Genomic DNA, 22,752 nt, shown 5'->3' with positions numbered 1-22,752 from the left:
TTCTCTCTATCTTAACCTTCTCTCTATCTTAACCCTCTCTCTATCTTCACCTTCTCTCTATCTTACACCCTCTCTCTCTATCTTCACCTTCTCTCTATCTTAAAACCAGATACACCCGAGGGTCCCCCATTTGGACGCAGAGTACATCAAAACTTAGAGAGTTTTGTGTTAAAAGTAACTGGCAGAGAACCCACGAAGAACGAATATAGTGATGTTATAGTTCTGCAGAAACCTCAGCGTCCTGGGAACAACATGAACTAGGTCACTTCTACATGAGACAAACACATCTCCCATCAGCCAAGCAAACAAATAACAAAATATCATAAATCATACTCGATATGACTGGGACAGACCGGAGAAAAAGGCTGCTACACTCCGTTAGCAACGTGCTACCTACGAACATGCAGCATGAAAAAGCACGAGCGCCTGACGGAGATTACGGACATAGTTTCCATTTCTCTCCCCGGTAAACCATCGCAGAGATATTCAGCTTCGAACACAAAAAGTCACACAGCTTTCATCGAATATTGTACTTACTTTTGGTCGAATCTCAGCGAAAAAATGGAATATCTCCGTACTTCCACTTCATGTTTGTCCAGCTGCTGGTGCTCCGTGTGAATCCGTTCGATTCGTGTCTCTCCGACACTCCTCGGATTCTTGGGAGGGTTGGAAGCTCAGCAAATCAGATTTCAGAGCTGGACCTTTTTGAGCTTTATTGGCTAATAGTGCTGTCAATCATCTAGCTTTCAATTCCAGGCAATTCTATTGGCTCCTACGGTTCGAAGGATGTCTCAATGGTGAAAATCGGAGAGGGGGGGGCTGAGATACAGCCCTGAACAGAGAGTCGAAGCAGGATTTGACCTTAAACTAAATAACTAAAAAGGGCATAGAAAGAGCTTAAAACACTCAAAAAAGGTCCAATCTTCGGTCTATTGATTCAATGAACATCATGAGTGATACATAGAAGTGATATAGAGTGTTTTTGAATTTAAAAAATACTTTTTTATTCAAATCTTGGAGTATTTGATCAGTTTTCTAATTTGAAATGCTCTATATTTCATAAATGTTTCACTGTATCTATGTATAGCTGTGTATATAGAGCCTATATCAGTTGTTCTAAGAGCCCAGCATATTAAAAGTCTTGGATACCCATACTTTCCAAAAAACAATACCCTAAAAGTGCTGTTTTTCAAGATCGAGCTTTTGAGTTTTCCAAGTTCTGCTGTGTTCCATCCTTATCTTATGTGAACCAGTAACATGTATTCTGATAGTTCCATGATTTTTCTCATCTAATATATAAAAAAAAGTTTTTATATTTTTTTATTTTTTTATTTATTTTTATTTTTTTATACAATTAATTAGGTATTTCTTATCTTTATTCGAGCTGAGGCCTGCAAATAGGCCTCGGTTTTTAAAAGGTACCCTCTCTCTATCTTAACCCTCTCTATCTTCACCTTCTCTCTATCTTAACCCTCTCTCTCTATCTTAACCCTCTCTATCTTCACCTTCTCTCTATCTTAACCCTCTCTCTCTATCTTAACCCTCTCTCTATCTTCACCCTCTCTCTCTATCTTCACCTTCTCTCTATCTTAACCCTCTCTCTATCTTCACCCTCTCTCTCTATCTTCACCCTCTCTCTCTATCTTCACCTTCTCTCTATCTTCACCTTCTCTCTATCTATAACCCCTCTCTCTATCTTCACCCTCTCTCTCTATCTCACCTTCTCTCTATCTAACCTTCTCTCTATCTTAACCCCTCTCTCTCTATCTTCACCCTCTCTCTCTATCTTCACCTTCTCTCTATCTTAACCCTCTCTCTCTATCTTCACCTTCTCTCTATCTTCACCTTCTCTCTATCTAACCCTCTCTCTCTATCTTCACCTTCTCTCTATCTTAACCCCTCTCTCTCTATCTTCACCCTCTCTCTCTATCTTCACCTTCTCTCTATCTTAACCCTCTCTCTCTATCTTCACCTTCTCTCTATCTTCACCTTCTCTCTATCTTAACCTTCTCTCTATCTTAACCCTCTCTCTCTATCTTCACCTTCTCTCTATCTTACCCTCTCTCTCTATCTTCACCTTCTCTCTATCTTAACCCTCTCTCTATCTTCACCCTCTCTCTCTATCTTCACCTTCTCTCTATCTTAACCCTCTCTCTATCTTCACCCTCTCTCTCTATCTTCACCTTCTCTCTATCTTAACCCTCTCTCTCTATCTTCACCTTCTCTCTATCTTAACCCTCTCTCTCTATCTTCACCTTCTCTCTATCTTAACCCTCTCTCTATCTTCACCCTCTCTCTCTATCTTCACCCTCTCTCTATCTTCACCCTCTCTCTCTATCTTCACCTTCTCTCTATCTTCACCCTCTCTCTATCTTCACCCTCTCTCTATCTTCACCCTCTCTCTCTATCTTCACCTTCTCTCTATCTTAACCCTCTCTCTATCTTCACCCTCTCTCTCTATCTTCACCTTCTCTCTATCTTCACCTTCTCTCTATCTTCACCCTCTCTCTCTATCTTCACCTTCTCTCTATCTTAACCTTCTCTCTATCTTCACCCTCTCTCTATCTTCACCTTCTCTCTATCTTAACCCTCTCTCTCTATCTTCACCCTCTCTCTATTTTCACCTTCTCTCTATCTTCACCCTCTCTCTCTATCTTCACCCTCTCTCTCTATCTTCACATTCTCTCTATCTTAACCCTCTCTCTATCTTAACCCTCTCTCTATCTTCACCTTCTCTCAAATCTTAACCCTCTCTCTCTATCTTCACCCTCTCTCATTCTTCACCTTCTCTCTTTCTTAACCCTCTCTCATTCTTCACCTTCTCTCTATCTTCACCTTCTCTCTATCTTAACCCTCTCTCATTCTTCACCTTCTCTCTATCTTCACCTTCTCTCTATCTTCACCTTCTCTCTGTCTTCACCCTCTCTCTCTATCTTCACCTTCTCTCTATCTTCACCTTCTCTCTGTCTTCACCCTCTCTCTCTATCTTCACCATCTCTCTCCATCTTCACCCTCTCTCTCTCTCTCTCTCTCTCTCTCTATCTCTATCTCTATCTCTCTCTCTCTCTCTCTCTCTCTCTCTATCTTCACCATCTCTTTCTATCTTCTCCCTCTCTCTCTCCATCTTCACCCTCTCTCTCTCTCTCTCTCTCTATCTCTATCTCTCTCTCTCTCTCTCTCTCTCTCTCTCTCTCTCTCTCTCTCTCTCTCTCTCTCTCTATTACTATACTAGACTCCCTGTTTCAGTGATGTGAATAACACATTTCAAATTATGGATATGAGGGCGCTTGCTGTTGGATCACATCTAGCTCCTGTTTGTGAGTCTGATTACAGAAAGAAATGCACTTTGTCTCCACTGATGCCCCCTTTTCATTTTTGAACGGGGCCCAGAATCCTCAGCGATCTGTGAGACTGTGAATCTAACTGACTGATTGACACCGTCGTCAGCAGACATACTGTCTCCGCATTCCTTCCAGTCGGTTTTATCTACAGCGGTATCGTCATGGAAGCACTTTTCAGCCCCCCCCCCCCCCCCCTTGGTGCCTTTGTACGCTCTAAAAATTGAAGCGTCATCCCACTGTATCTGTAACGCAGGGAGCCTCAGACGGAATATTACCCCGAACAACACTCAGGACTCCACATGGCATGCCGCCGATGCTTTTAGTCTCGCTGTTGGTTTCAGCGCTCCGCTGCCTCGAGAGTCTTGTTCCGGAAGTTCTCCCCGCTTTGTCATACTCTCAACCTCCCAGACAACAAGGGACATCTTGTTGAATGGCTTCATTTTATCTTTTCCGGAACGTTTTCTTCTCGTTTTGCTTCATGTGCATGTCACAAAGGCCTTTTTATCATCTTTGAGCACGACCCAATGCCTTCAAGATGAGTCACAACAAACATTGTGGAAACATATAGGTACAGTATTTTCAGATGTGCATCTGCTGTATGATCATAAGATCCTTCTTCTGGATCCTGAGGTCACTTCTCTGCATGTTGTCTCAACTCAGTGTCATAATTCACCCTGCTCCATGTTTACATGGATATGAATATGTTTCATGATCAGTGCTTTCCTGTTTTATTTTGTCGCTCGCCCCCTTTTCCAATACATCTGTAGAACAGCAAGAACTTCAGCTTTCCCATGCTCTGGTGTTTTTATATGAAATTATGATACCCTTAAAGTTATACCATTACCAATAAAGTACTTCATTTGATACTTGTTGCTACTTCATTGGATACCTTTCTTGTGATTGGGAGCTCTGTGTATGTCCCACTGACTAACTAATGCACTCCGCTAATACGGCGGGTACCGTTGCAACCCGGTGGGACAGCATTGCTGTAAGCGTAAAAGGCCACCCTTTGGTTACCAAACCAAATAACCACCCCCAACTAAATACTTACCACTCGGGGTTGAGGGATCTTTATAAAGTCCGGGTGGGGAAACGTAGGCCTTAAAGATGCACCAATCCATATTTTTCAACAACGGTTTGATGAAATACTGATGTGTAATGTGAAAAAGGCTTAATGTAGTGACAAATCCACCAAGAATTATGACGACATGCAACTTTTCGGTTTCTCACCACTCTCGAGCATCCGTGCATCAAGCAGCAGCGAGACAACGTTAGCGGGAGCATTTAACAGCAAGGAGTCCGATATTTCCCCTGAGAGGGCGGTGGAGACCAAAGTAGAGGTAAAAGAGTGGAAATCGGACTTCTATTCGACAATGTTGCTACATATCTCCTGGTTGTTTGGCAAGCAACTATGCTTGCCAAATGTTCCACATCTACAAGGTCAACATGTCAATAAACCCGAATCACCACTGCGAGATGTTGACAACTGTATTTTAATGAGCAACATCATACATGTGGACCTTTCGCCTTTCGGCATGTCAGCCCCCCGTGGGGTCCTCTCTCCAGTGAAGGTGAGTGTGTGTGTGTGTGTGTGTGTGTGTGTGTGTGTGTGTGTGTTGTCAGAAGCTCTTCATACGTCTGTCAATCACAGCGGAGGGTTGGGAGAGCTCACAGCACAGGTGTGTGTGTGTGTGTGTGTGTGTGGGGGGGGGGGGGGGGGGGGGGGGGGGGGGTGTTTATACCTCTCCGTCACATTCAATCTCTCAAACTCTCTCTGAGACATCACGCTTCCCATAAAACAAACCATTCTGTGTACATATACATAGATATATATTTATATATATAGAGAAATATTTATTAATAACATCTGAATGGACAATTTACACAGTCTGCCTTATGTTCATACTACATCTTGTGTTTACGCTTTGATTAGTATCTCACAACAAAAGAGAGATTTCAAAAAATGACTCACAGAAAAATGATGCATGCACTGTACTCTACAAGCACAGAAGAAATTCTCATTGTTATTTGTGACAGTGTCCAATACGAAGACATAAACAATACTGGTATTAGTCTGAATTTCAAAAAACAAACACTGGCTCCATTAAAACAAGCGCAGGGTGTGGTCGAAACGAATTTACAGGTAGATTCAGGAACCATTCTGAGTCGTCTTTAATTTTTTTTATGATGACAAAGCCCCAAATCAAAAAGGAACAATCCCACTGGTTTGATGATATAAGCCATAAAACAAGGCAGACCTGCATCTGCAACCATCAGGGAATATTCTATTGTTTTAAACTTGGTTTATTTTCTTGGATTCGTCCATAATTTCTATCAGTTATGGTAACACTGTATTCACCAGAGTACAACACCAATATGATTGTACGTCGACCATAATAACACTTTCATTTGTAAAGGTGTCTTTTCATTAATTTAAGGGTTCTATCATATTGCATCATCATCGTCATCATCAAATATAATGCTCAAGTTGTAATAAACCAGAATTATCTTTAACCTCAGAACCCAATAATATCACTGTCTAGTTTACATACACAATAATATTCCACTTTGAAAGGGGTCTCATGTACAGCATACTACATACTACATATACTACACATACTACACATATAGGCCTCATTCCCAATGTTTGCTTTTTTCGACAAAGAAATGTAGAATATGCCAATTTGACTCTGGTTTCAGGAGCATTGCATGTATACAGAACAATTGGAATATGCTTTTCAATTGGGGTGTTTAAGCCAGTTTGCGACACGCAACCGCTGGCAGCTCTACTACTTAAAACAAGACTTGGACATGCGTCATATGTGCATGTGAACGGTCACTGAGAAGCATTAGCAGTTGCCCTTTAGCCAGAAGAGCAAGCCGCACCACCTGCACCACCTGTGTTTCCCTCATTTTGACCACACCCTGTGAACAAAGTATGACAATTTTAACATGCAGTAAATAAAACCCCCTTTATGTTCCCTCTGTCCGCTGCTTTACACATTCTTGGAGCAAACCCTCTTCACTCCACATCTTTTGCAGGAAGTGTTCTGTGAGAAAGTTGCAGATAAAGGTAAAACTAAGGCTTTGTTCATGTCTGCACGAAAGAAATGTTAAAAGAGAGCTAAAACATCCGTCAATCTGAACAGGAGTGACCTGTCTGTCATTTCTAAATCTGCAACCGCACCTGTCTATCTCTTACTGCGTCTATGAAAGCTCGTCACTCACACCAATCACAATCACGGCCTAGGAATGAACAATTTTTGGTCCACAAAACTGAGATTTGTTACAAAAGCTCGACCTGTTAGGTAATCTCAACCCGTTAATGCCGCCGGCAAACGGCTCAAAAGTGGCAAAATGAAAGCACTGCAGTGGATCAGCTGGAATGTAGTTACAGTGGTGTTTGGTGGTGAAGAGGAGAGAAAGAAGCAAACTAAAGCTTTTCAGTCTAATGACACGCCAGCTTGAGCGATAGCTTTTAGCTGATGCTTCTACTGTAGTCGCTTGTTAGTCGCACTATATTCTTTAACCTTTCATTACGACTATCTGCAGGTCATCTATCGTTCTACCACCCTCAGGCTGTGTGTGTGTGTGTGTGCGTGTGTGTGTGTGTGTGTGTGTGTGTGTGTGTGCGCGTGTGTGTGCGTGTGTGTGTGCGTGTGCGTGTGCGCGGTCATGGGGATGGTGGTGTCTTGAGGGAATTGGTGGATCCTCCTTGGCTTCCGCTCCCCGTCGCTCCCTGTCCGACCCACTGGACCGCAACACAGAAAAGAGAGAGAGAGAGAGAGAGAGAGAGAGAGAGGGATGGAGAGAAAGACGATCCGGTTAGATGCAAACAGAAGCCAGACTGAACCAGAGGTTTCATGTATATCATGTATGTAACTTATTATCCTATGAGGCTCATAGAGCACCATCACATGCCATTAACCAGGAAACCATCCATAGTAAGTTACTATAGTCACTACATCGTGAGATTTGTCCATTTTTAAGAGACAAACATGCTGAAGCTCAGAAAATGTCTTTAAAATGCCTTATTTATTCATATGCTAATAAATACTATGAATGTGTTCTTTAAATTGAAAGTTTTGCTTGATGAAAGGTCAAAATAGGCATCAAAACATGAGAATTAATTATCTGAGGGACACAAACTGGGACAAGGGGACATTTTGACATTATGGCGGTGTTGGACAAAAAGTCAGGGGGGGAGGGGGGGTCACAAAATCACAAGAATAATCATAGAGCAAATACAAACAACGAAATACTCTATCAAATGTCATATATTCTGGATCACAGCGGTGGACAACCAATTAGAGCGATCTGATTGGTTCACAGCCATACTATAATAACCACATACCACTCCTACGACGTCAGATGTGGAGTAGAGGAAAAAAAAAGTGTTTTATGGTTGCTTTGGACTGTATGCATATAACAATTGACACGTGTTGCTGGACATCTATAGGAATATGCACACAAAAAATGAGTACATTTGTGACATCATACGAACAACATGTTGTGCTACCAGAGCTGTATATACGGCGTCTCTACTTCCTCTAAAGTCCGATTATGGTCATTTCCGTTCACTGGTTGCAAAAAAAAAAAAACCCAAGATGGCGACGGACAAAATGCCAAACTTAACGTTTCTAAACAGCAGTTCACAAACCAATCGTGGTTACGCAGCAGGTTTAAAATGTTTTGATGCATTTTACATTGTATTTCATAGTAATGCTTCTTTCTGGAAGCCATAGTGTTTGTTTATTGTTGACTACACTGTTCATTGTAATATGTTATACTCCGTCTCTTATATTGCCAATTGATGTATCATTTAAATACATTCACCTGTACAATAATGTTGTTATTATCCATTTAGTGTGATATGTTGTGTAAATAGAAATTGGTAAATTTAATAATGTGTTTTATGGTTGCGGATACAAAATCAGGCGGCATCCTCCGGTTCCGATTCTATGACTCTACTTCTCTCTTGATTTATTCCCTCAGTAAACATTGTAAACATGACTTTATGGTCTCAATCTCTAGTTTACAGTCTTCTTCAATACAGCATGATGTTCATTTAGTACATTATGCTCCATTTAGAGTCAAACAGACCATAAAGCAGGGGATGATTTGTCAAACGCTTTCATCGAACAGGGAGAAAAGGCTTGTGGGTCTACTAATCCTGCTAAGTGCACGCTAACTGTCAGTCAGCGACCTCGTTAGCTCAAAATGAGGCAATCATTTCACACCGTTAATTCAAAAGACGTATTTATTGAGTCCTGTTTGGTCAACAATTTGCTGTGAAATGTCTGGTGTAGCTGGACAGTTTAAATGTCAGAAAGGCTGCAAAATGAATACATTCTTTTGTAGATTCTATCAAAAATATCACCTTTAGCTCTTTTGCCTTGAAGCAGGTCGAGCGAACACGTTTGAGCCTGGAGATATCGGCTCACCGTCGGCTTTCAAACACATTAACCGCGCTTCACCAGAGCGCCCCCTGCAGTGTGTGCCTCTCGTCTTAGTCGACCGCTTGTTCCTGTGACAGAGTGGAGCCAACGTGAGCTTTCTGCATTCTCCGTTTCCTTTTCTTTCCGCTCAATAACATCAAAACTGGCTTGAAACCACTCTGGGGAATTTAAGAGCATCTTGTTGTTGGTCCTGGCCCTGTGTGTGTGTGTGTGTGTGTGTGTGTGTGTGTGTGTGTGTGTGTGTGTGTGTGTGTTTACAGTCTTGGCCGAAGAGATCGAGTCGGTGAATTATTAATGCTCTCAGACTGTGGTCAGAGGGTCAGTGAGGCTCACTCCAACACTTCAGAAAAGCCGTTACAGTCTAAAGTGCTTAAGGAAAGTGAGAGAGTGCATGTGTGTGTGTGTGTGTGTGTGTGTGTGTGTCAGATAGAGACACAGATGTTGCATGTTAAAATAATCTATTGGTCTTTATGTCTCAAAACTTTATTTGTAATAATTGCGTGTGAGGTAGCCTGGTTCCCTCAGGACCCCCGTGTGGATCTTTTAAGAAAACACAAATAAGCCATTAGTCTGGATCTCTGGTCCTGCTGCTGTAGTCCAGTGCTGCTGCTAATGGCCTCAGATAAGCCGTGGCTACTGGAGAGAGTCTGACAGAACCTGCGTGTGTGTGTGTGTGTGTGTGTGTGTGTGTGTGTGTGTGTGTGTGTGTGTGTGTGTGTTTTAGTGCTACACGAGTGGCCCTAGAGACAGCGTGAGAGCTCTTCTTCTAGCTTCACCGTCGTTGCCGATGTCAGGGTCACTGACCTCCCACTAACGCTGCTTCTCCTCCGGTAGACGCAGTGTGACAGCTAACACTTCATTTACTTCTGCGGCTTAAAGCGGCGCCTCGTTAACAAACGCCAAGAGATTCACAAAGGATTGTCGCGTCGTTGAAGTCTGCTTTTCATTTGAGATTTAAATCTCTCGTGTGTTCTCGAGATTAAAAAAAAAAAAACAGACATGTAGGGGAGCTTTATTATATTAATTTTTTAGGACAAATCATGCAAGTTTGAGCGGACAGCTCCTATAAATGCACTTCAGTTGACAGCGACTCTGAAGATGCTAATCATTTCACTTTATTACCCACTTTGAATATGCGCTAATATTACGAGACGTGGGAAGAATCCTGGTACCAGGATGTAATTTAACAAGGTGAAATGACTGTCAGTACACCCGCTTACTGAAACACAACAAGATCCAATTGAATTGTTAGTTTCCCGTCACTCCTCTGACTCACACACACGTACACACAAGTCAAGTAAAAACTGACTTGAACTGTTGAAATACTTTATATTCCATGAAAAGGAAACGGATCGTTTGACGCAAAGCACCGGATTGCTCAAATAACAAACCTGCTGACCCTTTGAGTTATTTGTAAAGTTCATACTTCACATTGCTCATGAATGTTATCATGTATGATACCTGAAGAGTACAAGCTGTTGTTCAAACATCCTCATATCTATCATTTAAATAAAGTTATTGTTTTCTACCTACAGCCATGGTGTGTCTTTTGTTCAAAGGTTCTCTATAAGGAGCATTAATAGAGCAGCAAACAACTATTTGTGATGTAAACGTACAATGGAGTAATGTCTCCCTGAGCGGAGAATGAAGTCACTCTATGTGTTCCAGCTTTTCTGTGCTCTGTTGTATAGCGTGTGCCTTTTAGTGAACGCCATGCTGCACTGACAAGCGTCTTAAAGCTGCATTCTCTCTAGTGTCCACCAGGGGGCGACTCCTCTGGTTGTGTAGAAGTCTAGTCTAAAATGACTCTACTTCTCTCTTGATTTATTCCCTCAGTAAACATTGTAAACATGAGTTTATGGTCTCAATCTCTAGTTTTACTATGTAACTGTAACTGTAACTGTAACATACCCCGGCATGATTTGGCATCGCGGCTGGTGTGATCCCGTCTAGTTTTGCATCGTTTTTTGTGAGGTTGTAAGGATTCTGAAAATGGACTGGGAAACTGGGTTCTTTTTTATTTTTATTTTGTATTTATTATTTTTTATCACGAGGGATTTCACGTAGCCTGAGCTCAAAATGTCTCCGTTAAATGAAATACTTGTCGCAGCCGTCGTTCTAAAGCGTCGGTATCACTTGGGAAAAGCAGCGCGCATAGGTTAAGTAATTCATCTGAATGGCGAAGCAATCAGAATAAATACTCATTAGACATCAGCTGGCCTGATTTCAGATGGAAATGTCATCAGGGTGGCTGAGAAAAGTCAGACATGTTCATTAGAGGTGGAATAATGCAGCTCTTAATGAGCGTCGTCAGACCTCCTCTGGTAGAAATAATGATGTCTACAGAGGATTTGTGTCAATGGTCCTCATGACGACTTATGTTAAACAGCTAACGAGCTAGCTGGTGTCCATTACGTCTACTCGGGAATATGACACACGGAATATGAAACACGCCAACACATCTCTTCATAGAGCTGAAGACACGCATGAGCCGGTGGAGGCTGACGGTTCGTAGCTGATGAGAGGCCTCACATTTATCCAGACAGCAATCCGCTTTAGAGCGATTTATCTTCTGACTCGTTCAGCTGAATACAAATAGATTCAGCCTCGACAACTCAACATGAATTTACATGAATCAGTCCAGCATCTGTTTTAGTTCTTTTATTTATTTATTTTTATAATGAATGTGGGCAGGGGATTCAGAAATAGAGACAGATCAGTGAATGTAGCCACCTCTCTGTGTGTGTGTGTGTGTGTGTGTGTGTGTGTGTGTGTGTGTGTGTGTGTGTGTGTGTGTGTGTGTGTGTGTCTGTGTAAGCTAAGTGCCTCTGTTGTGGCAATCCCAGAAAAACAAGTCCAGTATACAGAGGGTTATGCAGTATTTCTGTTATGTAATTGTTTCTCTTTTTTTTTTCTCTCTCTGGACCTAAAAAACGAAATGCACAACGTGGCATCATGGAATACAGGGCTCACTCAGGAGTCTCTTCATTAATGTTTCTGATGTCATTCATCTCTACTGTACTCTACTCACCTTTTGTGTATTTATTCTTTAAATATTCCGACACAAGTATGTTTTTGCTTGAATATTTTGGCTTACTTAGCCTGAGTCTGAGGGACCTGCTCACTGATATATGAAGACAAACCCATCGCATAGCATACTGCTACATAGTGAACGGCCATTCAACGAGAAAGTCCTTCTGACCTAATGTTGACTGTATGTTGTATATAATGTAATGTTGACTGTATGTTGTATGTAATGTAGTGTTGACTGTATGTTGTATGTAATGTAATGTTGACTGTATGTAATGTAATGTTGACTGTATTTTGTATGTAATGTAGTGTTGACTGTATGTAATGTAATGTTGACTATATTTTGTATGTAATGTAATGTTGACTGTATGTTGTATGTAATGTAGTGTTGACTGTATGTAATGTAATGTTGACTGTATTTTGTATGTAATGTAATGTTGACTGTATTTTGTATGTAATGTAATGTTGACTGTATGTAATGTAATGTTGACTGTATTTTGTATGTAATGTAATGTTGACTGTATGTAATGTAATGTTGACTGTATTTTGTATGTAATGTAATGTTGACTGTATGTAATGTAGTGTTGACTGTATGTAATGTAATGTTGACTGTATGTAATGTAATGTTGACTGTATTTTGTATGTAATGTAATGTTGACTGTATGTAATGTAATGTTGACTATATTTTGTATGTAATGTAATGTTGACTGTATTTTGTATGTAATGTAATGTTGACTGTATGTAATGTAATGTTGACTGTATTTTGTATGTAATGTAATGTTGACTGTATGTAATGTAATGTTGACTGTATTTTGTATGTAATGTAATGTTGACTGTATGTAATGTAGTGTTGACTGTATGCTGTACGTTATGTAGTGTTGACTGTATTTTGTATGTAATGTAGTGTTGACTGTATTTTGTATGTAATGTAATGTTGACTGTATGTAATGTAATGTTGACTGTATTTTGTATGTAATGTAGTGTTGACTGTATGTAATGTAATGTTGACTGTATTTTGTATGTAATGTAATGTTGACTGTATGTAATGTAATGTTGACTGTATTTTGTATGTAATGTAATGTTGACTGTATGTAATGTAATGTTGACTGTTTTTTGTATGTAATGTAATGTTGACTATATTTTGTATGTAATGTAATGTTGACTATATTTTGTATGTGATGTAATGTTGACTGTTTTTTGTATGTAATGTAATGTTGACTGTATGTAATGTAATGTTGACTGTATTTTGTATGTAATGTAATGTTGACTGTATGTAATGTAATGTTGACTGTTTTTTGTATGTAATGTAATGTTGACTATATTTTGTATGTAATGTAATGTTGACTATATTTTGTATGTAATGTAGTGTTGACTGTATGTAATGTAATGTTGACTATATTTTGTATGTAATGTAATGTTGACTGTATGTTGTATGTAATGTAATGTTGACTGTATGTAATGTAATGTTGACTGTATTTTGTATGTAATGTAATGTTGACTATATTTTGTATGTAATGTAGTGTTGACTGTATGTAATGTAATGTTGACTATATTTTGTATGTAATGTAATGTTGACTGTATTTTGTATGTAATGTAATGTTGACTGTATGTAATGTAATGTTGACTGTATTTTGTATGTAATGTAATGTTGACTGTATGTTGTATGTAATGTAATGTTGACTGTATGTAATGTAATGTTGACTGTATTTTGTATGTAATGTAGTGTTGCCTGTATTTTGTATGTAATGTAATGTTGACTGTATGTAATGTAATGTTGACTGTATGTAATGTAGTGTTGACTGTATGTAATGTAATGTTGACTGTATGCTGTACGTTATGTAGTGTTGACTGTATGTAATGTAATGTTGACTGTATTTTGTATGTAATGTAATGTTGACTGTATGTAATGTAATGTTGACTGTATTTTCTATGTAATGTAATGTTGACTGTATATAATGTAATGTTGACTGTATTTTGTATGTAATGTAATGTTGACTGTATATAATGTAATGTTGACTGTATTTTGTATGTAATGTAATGTTGACTGTATGTAATGTAATGTTGACTGTATTTTGTATGTAATGTAATGTTGACTGTATGTCGTATGTAATGTAATGTTGACTATATTTTGTATGTAATGTAATGTTGACTGTATGTAATGTAATGTTGACTGTTTTTTGTATGTAATGTAATGTTGACCGTATTTTGTATGTAATGTAATGTTGACTGTATTTTGTATGTAATGTAATGTTGACTGTATGTAATGTAATGTTGACTGTATTTTGTATGTAATGTAATGTTGACTATATTTTGTATGTAATGTAATGTTGACTGTATTTTGTATGTAATGTAATGTTGACTGTATGTTGTATGTAATGTAATGTTGACTATATTTTGTATGTAATGTAATGTTGACTGTATGTAATGTAATGTTGACTGTATTTTGTATGTAATGTAATGTTGACTGTATGTCGTATGTAATGTAATGTTGACTATATTTTGTATGTAATGTAATGTTGACTGTATGTAATGTAATGTTGACTGTATTTTGTATGTAATGTAATGTTGACTGTATTTTGTATGTAATGTAATGTTGACTGTATGCTGTACGTTATGTAATGTTGACTGTATACCAAATGTTAAGTCATGCCAGTGGCCGCTGGTCGATTTTGGTCCAGACAAACAACTACAAGATGGTTTATCATCAAATGAAACATTCATGTTGTCCAGAAGATGAAGACTGACCACCATGGGATTGTTATTTTTGTTTCTTAGTAACATTTCTTGATTAGTATTGGATGGATTGGTCCAAATCCTTTAAAGGCAGACGAATAAGACGAATAACAATAGAATGTAGGGCTTCGGGTCTGCGTGTCTGTTCAACTTTGAATGTTGCGTTTACAAACAGTAAGCAAGAAATGCTGCATAGTGTATCTTTAACATACAGTCATGGTCACCAGAGGATGAATCCCGTGTTATCCTCTGACTCCACCATGAGGTTGATATTTGTGTGAAATGTCTTGATATTCAGGTTTCCCTTCGGATGAATTGTTTCGTTTTGATAATCTCTCAATTGTTATTTAGCGCCACCACCGGGTCTAATGTTTTCATTTGGCCAATACTTTGTTTTATGACCAGATAACTAACCCTACCATCAGCCTCAACTGTACTGTGTGTTAATCAACAAATGCTAGCATTCTGACATGCTAAACATTGAACATGTTAACGTTAAACCTGCTGAACATCAGTATGTTAGCATTGTTATCGTGCGCATGTTAGCATTAGCATATAACTCAAAGCATTAGTACAGCCTCACACAGGTGCTAGCATGTCTGTAGACTGTTTAGGTGATGCTTAGAGTCTTACTTTGAAAGTACAGATTAAAACATGCATAGAACTGTATTCTACCTACTGTACACAAGCAGCCCATACCTCTATGAGTGGGTGCCAGTGTGCAATGGGTTTCCGTGGGTATGACAGCATCTCGTTCCAGTGGTCTCGCCCCAGGCTCTCCGCCTCGTTGCCCACCCGGCACACCCCGATCACTTCATTATGCCCGACCCTGCAGGACAGACAGAACAGCACATGGAGACTCAAACATGTTGCATCAGAGAATGTACTGTGGATGAAACACATCTACATAGGTCAAGGCGACAGGTTAATTAGGGCAGAAAAGGTTTAAGTGATACTGAGGAACTTAGAAATGAGTATGCACAACATGCATAACATGTGTCATAAACATGTTCATTTTCAATATAGCAAAAAAAATGGCCCCTTGCAGGATTAATAAAGTAACTATCTATCTATAATTTGATACAGGGCCGGTCATGCTATGTAGAGTAAAAAAAAAAATTCTCACAAAACTAATTTCCTGCAAGAATGAAAGTCAACGGTATAATTTTTTTTTCAAGATGAGACAAAACATTATCATACTGGTGTCAAATGTATTGTTTTTGCTGCAATTCTGACAATAACAAAACAATTAATAGTTAAGATGGTTCATTTATGAGTTCATAAGTGAATACATTTATTTAGTCTCGGATGCCTCTAGGGTTGATAAAATATGATGAATGCCATCAAGGGTGCCACCCAACCAAAGTCCAACAAACCAACCCCAAAAAAACCAGCAATGCAGTTCAATAAAGGCATACATTTTCATTTAAATTTCATGTTTTGTCCATTATGCGTCCAAAGTTTCAACCTGAAAAAGTCGCCGTACGTCGTTAACTCACTAACCGATCATAGTCCATGACAGCTATGAGCAGGCTGATCTGGTCGATGTTCTCAGGAGGAACATCAAACACAATGGCTTCATTGTACACGGGGTTCAGAGTGTTCCGCTTGGTTGACGTCTTCCTCTTCTTTAGCCTCCGGCCTTCACACATCAGGGACACTTTCACATATGGATCTGTAGAGAAGTAACACGTGGCAAGTTCGTGGAGGACGCCAAAATGTCTTGGTGTGGAAAGCCATTAAACAAAATACTACGTTGACTAAGCACTTGAATGCCTGGTGTGTACATCTGACTGGACCAGATCTCAGTGGAATCTCTGCCTTGTCAGTCAGCACTCACCTGAAGCTCCAGTGATGTCCATGGCTTTGAGATTTCTGGCTTTGATCATGGTGATGGTGAGCCTGCCAGCCGTGGGGAGATAGCACAATGAGAACATCAGCTCTCCCAGGTCCACATTGTCCTGTAAAGAAATATAATACATATATTAATACTGTTTGTTCTCCTATTATCAATATCTTAAATACAGGAAGTGATGTCTCTTCTTTTAATGGTGGTCTATGGGAATAAAGTAGATTGCGTGGCCGTGCTCACACGGACATACATGTGCATGTGAGCATGAGATACAAACAAATAGTGAACGCCTTTGCAAAAGCATTGCCCCACAGCGCTACAAGTGGTCAACAAGAGGCACTAAACTAGAGCTGGAGGATATTGTTGGGAAAAAAAGACGTTGCAATATTTCTTTTTGAGATACATATTGGGATATGATCAAACAAAGGAATTTTCACCCTGAATTTTGTATAAATGCATCAATCTGGTGCACTTTCAAGGCCTTTTCTTGTGCTCTAGTAAACAAACAAACAAATAGATATGAATGGTGATGACAGCAAAAAAGTCCCACAAAGCAATGGTCAACGAGAAGGGGTCCGTATTGCCGACGTCGTCGGGAGGCCCGTCCGTCCACGCGGGGAGAGAGGGCGCAATGGTTACTACAGTCCACGGCCCCGGGTGAGAGGTGCTGTAACGCTCACGGATGGAGCCCATTGACACCTTCAGCCCCTGGCCTCTCCGAAGCCGAACTAAATCTGGTGGCAGTGCACTGCTATGGGGAGAGGATCCCCCCCACAACGAGAGGACATCCCTTACTCACCAAGTTGATTCCCCAAGGCAGAAACTTATATACAGTTCATTTTAAACTGTGGTGGGCCTCCCTAGACTGTAGGTAATTAACGGAGAATGGAGAATGGAGTTTTCCTTTTATGTTTGTGTTGATGATGTAGGTATTGTGCATATGTTTATCGCAGTGTCAATGCCGAACAATGCATCGTGCAGCCCTACATGAAGCTCATTAACTTAATTAACATACAAGATGAAACGGATATCGGCTACACAGCTCAAGAAAAATCAAGGGTTTTCCCCTCCTTGTCAAAATCTCAGCTAATGCCAAACACAGACAGTCACAGTTAGAATTAAAGAGAACGGCTTAGCTTGCAAGTAAGCAAAGAGTGTTAGACATTGGGTTTGTGATGTGAGAAAAACGACCTTCGGAGAGTCAATTAAATCAAAGGTTAAGGTTTAGTGATGGTAAAATAACGGTTGAGTCAAATCCCCAAACATCAATGGGTAGATTCAACAGACGGCACATTATAATATGTTACACAAGTCTTTGCACCTCGGATATGGATCATGCCTGTGACACCTCCGGTAGAAAGAAGAAAAAAAACATGGAATCCTTTTTAATCACATCTGCAACATGCCGCGACAGCATGACTCATCATTAATCATTATGTTTCTCTATCACAGGAATGTCTTGTCTTTATCATTTAAATAATATGCAAGCTGGTTTTTGGATATTTGTTGCATCTTTAAGTCTTTTTTTTGTATAAACTTGTGGTGTCTGCCATCAGGTTGAAATTACTCCTGTCTTCCTTTGAGAATATCCCTGCTTTCACAACTTACCCACAGTCATGCACGTGCCAAGCTCTTTTCCCAATTAACACATCTGAAAATAACGTGTGAAGGTGTGAGAGCGAGTGGTGTGTTCATGAGGCAAAGGCCTAAACAAGGTTCCATACAGAGAAAACTGATCTCTAGTTTCTCCCACACATTGGGCTGACACAGACCTCCCTGTTACAGAATCTTAAATAAGAAGTGAAAACAACCAAAGTTGTACTACATATTTGGAGGGGTCACTCCTATGTTCCCAGGCTCCTCTGTTCCCCAGATTTATGAGACACATAATGGGAACATGACAAAGGGTCCTATGTACCAAGTTCTACATGTTCTCTCCCAAGATCCTATGTACCCAAGTTCTACATGTTCTCTCCCAAGGTCCTATGTACCCTAGCTCTACATGTTCTCTCCCAAAGTCCTATGTACGCTAGCTCTACATGTTCTCTCCCAAAGTCCTATGTACCCTAGCTCTACATGTTCTCTCCCAAGGTCCTATGCACCCTAGCTCTACATGTTCTCTCCCAAGGTCCTATGTACCCTAGTTCTACATGTTCTCTACCAAGGTCCTATGTACCCAAGCTCTACATGTTCTCTCCCAAGGTCCTATGTACCCATGGTCCTATGTACCCTAGCTCTACATGTTCTCTCCCAGGGTCCTTTGTTCCCAAGGTCCTATGTAACCTAGCTCTACATGTTCTCTCCCAGGGTCCTTTGTTCCCAAGGTCCTATGTAACCTAGTTCTACATGTTCTCTACCAAGGTCCTATGTTCCCCAAACCTGTTCTCATCCCAACTTGTCACATACAAATGCTTGGTCAGGGCCCCTTAGCATCACTTTTACACACACTGGGTACCCCTTGGTGTCACACTTCTTAGGCTTAGGAAAAGATAGTGGTTTGGGCTCAAATAAGTATGTTTTTGACAAGCTTGGAATTAGAACTGGCTTGTTCCCCAGATCTATAGCACAAAATGGAAACCTGCAAAAGATCTTCTCCAGCTCTATTCTCTTAATATGACATGTGCTATCAGCTGCTCATTAAAGGGAACATAGCATGAAGTTGAATAGGACCCTAAGAAAATGAGTCCCTGACAACATTATACCTTCCTGTGTTAGAATATTGAACTGGGAAAAATAGGATCTTGGAAATGTAATACTCTGGAAGCATAGGTTTTTGGGAACATGTGTTTTTGGGAACATAGGACCCTAGGAACATAGGACTTTTGTAATATAGGAACCTGACAAAGGATCTTGGAAATACAGATATGCCCCCAATGTTGGATACTTAATCACTACAAGGAATTTTAAAAGGAAAATGACAACTGGCTCCAGTTGTTTAAGCATCTGCAAATAAAAGTCAATTCAATTTACCGATAGCTCTAATAGTATAACAAAAACTCTCTCTTGCGTCTCTGAATTCATGTGCTTTGTATTTCAATGGACACCTTGCAGGTTAACACAACTATCCGATGTGTTTAAAAGCATTCCGTCCAATCAATGAATAATACACGGGATGTTAGTGATTTTGTACTTAGTCTTTGTCAGAAGCAACTAATTAGATAGAAAGCCTAGATAAAGGTCACTACTGCTGAAACTGGAAAATCATTGTCTTCCTTGGACATCAATATTTACTCTTTCTGATGCCGAATAGGATTAATTGAAGTCAGTCTATATGGGCCGCCACACACACACACACACACACACACACACACACACACTAGGATGTTACTGCTCTGGGTCTTCTGCTGAAAATCACTGAAAATCGAATTGAACAAAATAAGTTGATTCATCACGGATGTCAGCATCGACACGCCTGCAAGCATTGAAACACACATGCGCTCACACATATGCACACACACACACACACACACACACACACACACACTTACACACAGGAGCAGAGTTGTTCAGGATCTGTGACATTCTGATCTGTGTGATGAGTTGCTGAGGCAGCATCATCATTGTTACTTTACAGCTTGTGCTGTCTCCGAGGTGAAACACATGTATGAAGACAAGCACAGGAACTCACACACCGACAAACGCAAACCGGCAGCCACTCCCACAAACCGGCAGCAAACCCTTTAGCCCTTCAGCAGATAATGTGATCTCCTCCTCCCAACACACACACTCACGCAGCACACTTAAGTTTTCAGACTGTACAGTGCCGCTCGCTTCCGCCACTCCTCTGAGCACTCAAATCAAGCCCGTGGTCAGGATTACGGTCACTTGTGCTCGGCCAATGGAATTAGGAAGGTGCTTGAAAGCGTTCCAATAAAGCACAGAGAGAGTGTGGACAGTCCATCTTCTCCAATTATAATACTAGCACCTTCTCTCCCCAAGGGGCAGTGAGGCTTTATCTACAAGCCTCTCTGTTGCTGTGTCTTTAATGATCACAGGCTCGGTCTAACTCCGTCTCTCTCTGCTCTCTCTCAATATTTGTTCCTCCTCCTCTAACAGTGTGTTATGTTTATTAAAGGCACAATGAGTAGGATTTTGCTTGTTCAGTGTGCTCGCCGGCGAATTAAAGCCACGCCCGGATTCACTCTTAATGTGGGATGAGCTTTGTCCGCTTGCCGTTTAATTGGGCTTTATTTTTCTCGCCGTTATCGTAGCGTCGTCTTGTTACAATCTGGCAGATCTGGCGGAAGGGGTTGACGCCAAGAAATGTAATATTTTTTACAGCGATAACTTTAAAAAATATGTATTTATTTTTTATTATATAAGAATAGTGGCTCGTTTTTAAATAATATTGCTTAACGCCGGACTGGCTTGTATTGGTTTATGACACAGTGTGGAACATAACAGGGTTGAAGATCTGGAGCTACGCTAGCCATAGCTCTGGGAGTGATCCAGATGTATCTAGCTAACCATCTACACATAAACAGAACAATAACTTTATCATTAATACGTTTTTAATTTATTCTGATTTTACCACAGTTTCACTTGAGTGAAAGGTTGTTCTTACCTCCTCCTTTGAGTTCCATCCCAAACAATCATGTCACTTCCTGAAAGTGGTCTCAATGGCATTATAGTCTTTTTGGGGGGGAAATGAACGGGGCGGAAAACGACTTCAGGGACACAGTAAGTGATGAAAATGGTAAACAAATATGACTATATTGTTACACTCATAGTTATTGTAGAGGTTTGTTACTTTGCACTGGGGACATGTAACGAATGGGCAGTAAATGAATTGCATTATTCTGTGTTTATGTGATGAAGAAGACCATAATCTATCATTTAAGCACATTTGTTATAAATATGCCCTGCAACCTGTCCATGTGAATGTGTCAATATGAGGAAGGACCCAGTCATGCTCCCAAGAGACTCATTAAAAACGACAAATAAATCAAAAATCAAATCCTCAGATACCAATTATTATTATTGGGACTACCCAATTATAGGCCAAGCTCCAAAAAAAAAAACCTGGATCCTCTATTTCCCATAATGCACCTCAGTAGCGTCTTTGATTCGACCGGTTAGTAGCACAGGTTTTATGTTGAAAATGTGTAGTGTCCACGACCAAGCTGAGACAGCCCTGATGACATCACTACACTGATGACATCACGACTAGGACTGTAGTCAGTTTGCTAGCTCTCAATTAACCTCTTGGACCCGAGCGCCATAACTTGTGTGCACTATTTACTGACTGGTGGCCTTGATTTAATCTAGATCTGACATGAGTCACCAGCAGTCATTTACAGTAGCTGTATAGGATTGCCTTGCCTTGCTCATAGTGTTCCTGCATTCCTACAGCATAAAAGCAGCAATTATTCAAACCTCAGTCACCTACAGTAACACGACGCAACTGCAAAGCACATACATATGTAGAGAGGCTACATTATCACCTTGTTATTATACACAGCAGAACACATGGTAATCTTTTTGATTATAATAAGCCATGATTCTTTTCTCTAACTCATTGCCAGTAGTAGCCATGTCTACTCAGTGACCGCCCTGTTCCTCGTGTTGACAATAATTCTTCTCAGTGTATAAGATGTATAAACAAGCAATATCCAAGGTATTTTTAATATTTGACTGAATTCTAATACTATCCTTCTCTTCATTGCTTAAGATTCTCCCCAACAAACCTAAATAGTTGTAACCGTCTCCCAATATTACTTCTCTACTTAAATAATGACGGGCGCACGACAAAAGAGCTGAACTGAGTTGAGTACTAATAATGCACGGCATGAGAGTTTGTTCAGCTCACTTACACATCGGAGATCCCGTTACACGAAGGCCAATCAACAGAACAATATACAGTGTCTGCCTGGCCGAACACGGTGGAAGTAAATAAATCACTGCCGGGGCTGAACTTGAGCTGTACAGATGAATATACCCTGGCAGAATCAGGTTGCATATCCGTCATAACGCCCAGTAAAGAACGGTGAGACAGATACACGCAGAACTGGGAGCTGTTTTGTAGACGAGAACACGCAGCGGAAAGCCATGAGACTGAATATGTCGCAGCTTTCGAAGGAAGGTCTGTCTCATGAATAGACGACTCATCAATTAAATTGCTTTGTATACTGTATATGGACATTTCTATCAAAGTGTCTAAGAAAAGGGTGTGACAGCGAATCAAAAGTCGCCCTCTAACAAAGGTGCTTTCTGACCCAATACATAGCATTTCATTAATCTGTACCACGTTCATTCAGAAACACCAGTGTCATTTAGGGAGCCCCATATTTTGAAAACGCACGAGGGGTCCCCGGTTTGAATCAGGATGGGGGACAAT

The 22,752-nt window shown here is 40.3% G+C and overlaps 1 protein-coding gene across 1 annotated transcript in view; it reads right to left on the bottom strand.

Annotated features, from left to right (window-relative positions):
* Positions 1-5,086: 5,086 nt before the first annotated feature.
* The window catches only part of syt9b (synaptotagmin IXb), a 42,033-nt gene continuing 24,367 nt past the window's right edge, over positions 5,087-22,752 (bottom strand). The window contains exons 5-8 of the mRNA XM_068723585.1: positions 16,404-16,524; positions 16,067-16,238; positions 15,263-15,392; positions 5,087-7,092 (exon numbers count right to left, since the gene is read on the bottom strand). Coding sequence (XP_068579686.1) covers positions 7,015-7,092; positions 15,263-15,392; positions 16,067-16,238; positions 16,404-16,524 — 501 coding nt within the window. The 3' untranslated portion in view covers positions 5,087-7,014. The remainder of the gene's footprint in view (positions 7,093-15,262; positions 15,393-16,066; positions 16,239-16,403; positions 16,525-22,752) is intronic.

The sequence above is a fragment of the Cebidichthys violaceus genome, unplaced genomic scaffold (assembly GCF_023349555.1).
Source record: "Cebidichthys violaceus isolate CVI_PGR_0920_01 unplaced genomic scaffold, fCebVio1.0.p SCAF_3, whole genome shotgun sequence".
NCBI lineage: Eukaryota > Metazoa > Chordata > Actinopteri > Perciformes > Stichaeidae > Cebidichthys > Cebidichthys violaceus.
Note: the sequence above shows the minus strand (reverse complement) of the source record. Positions and strands in the feature narration are given on the sequence as shown.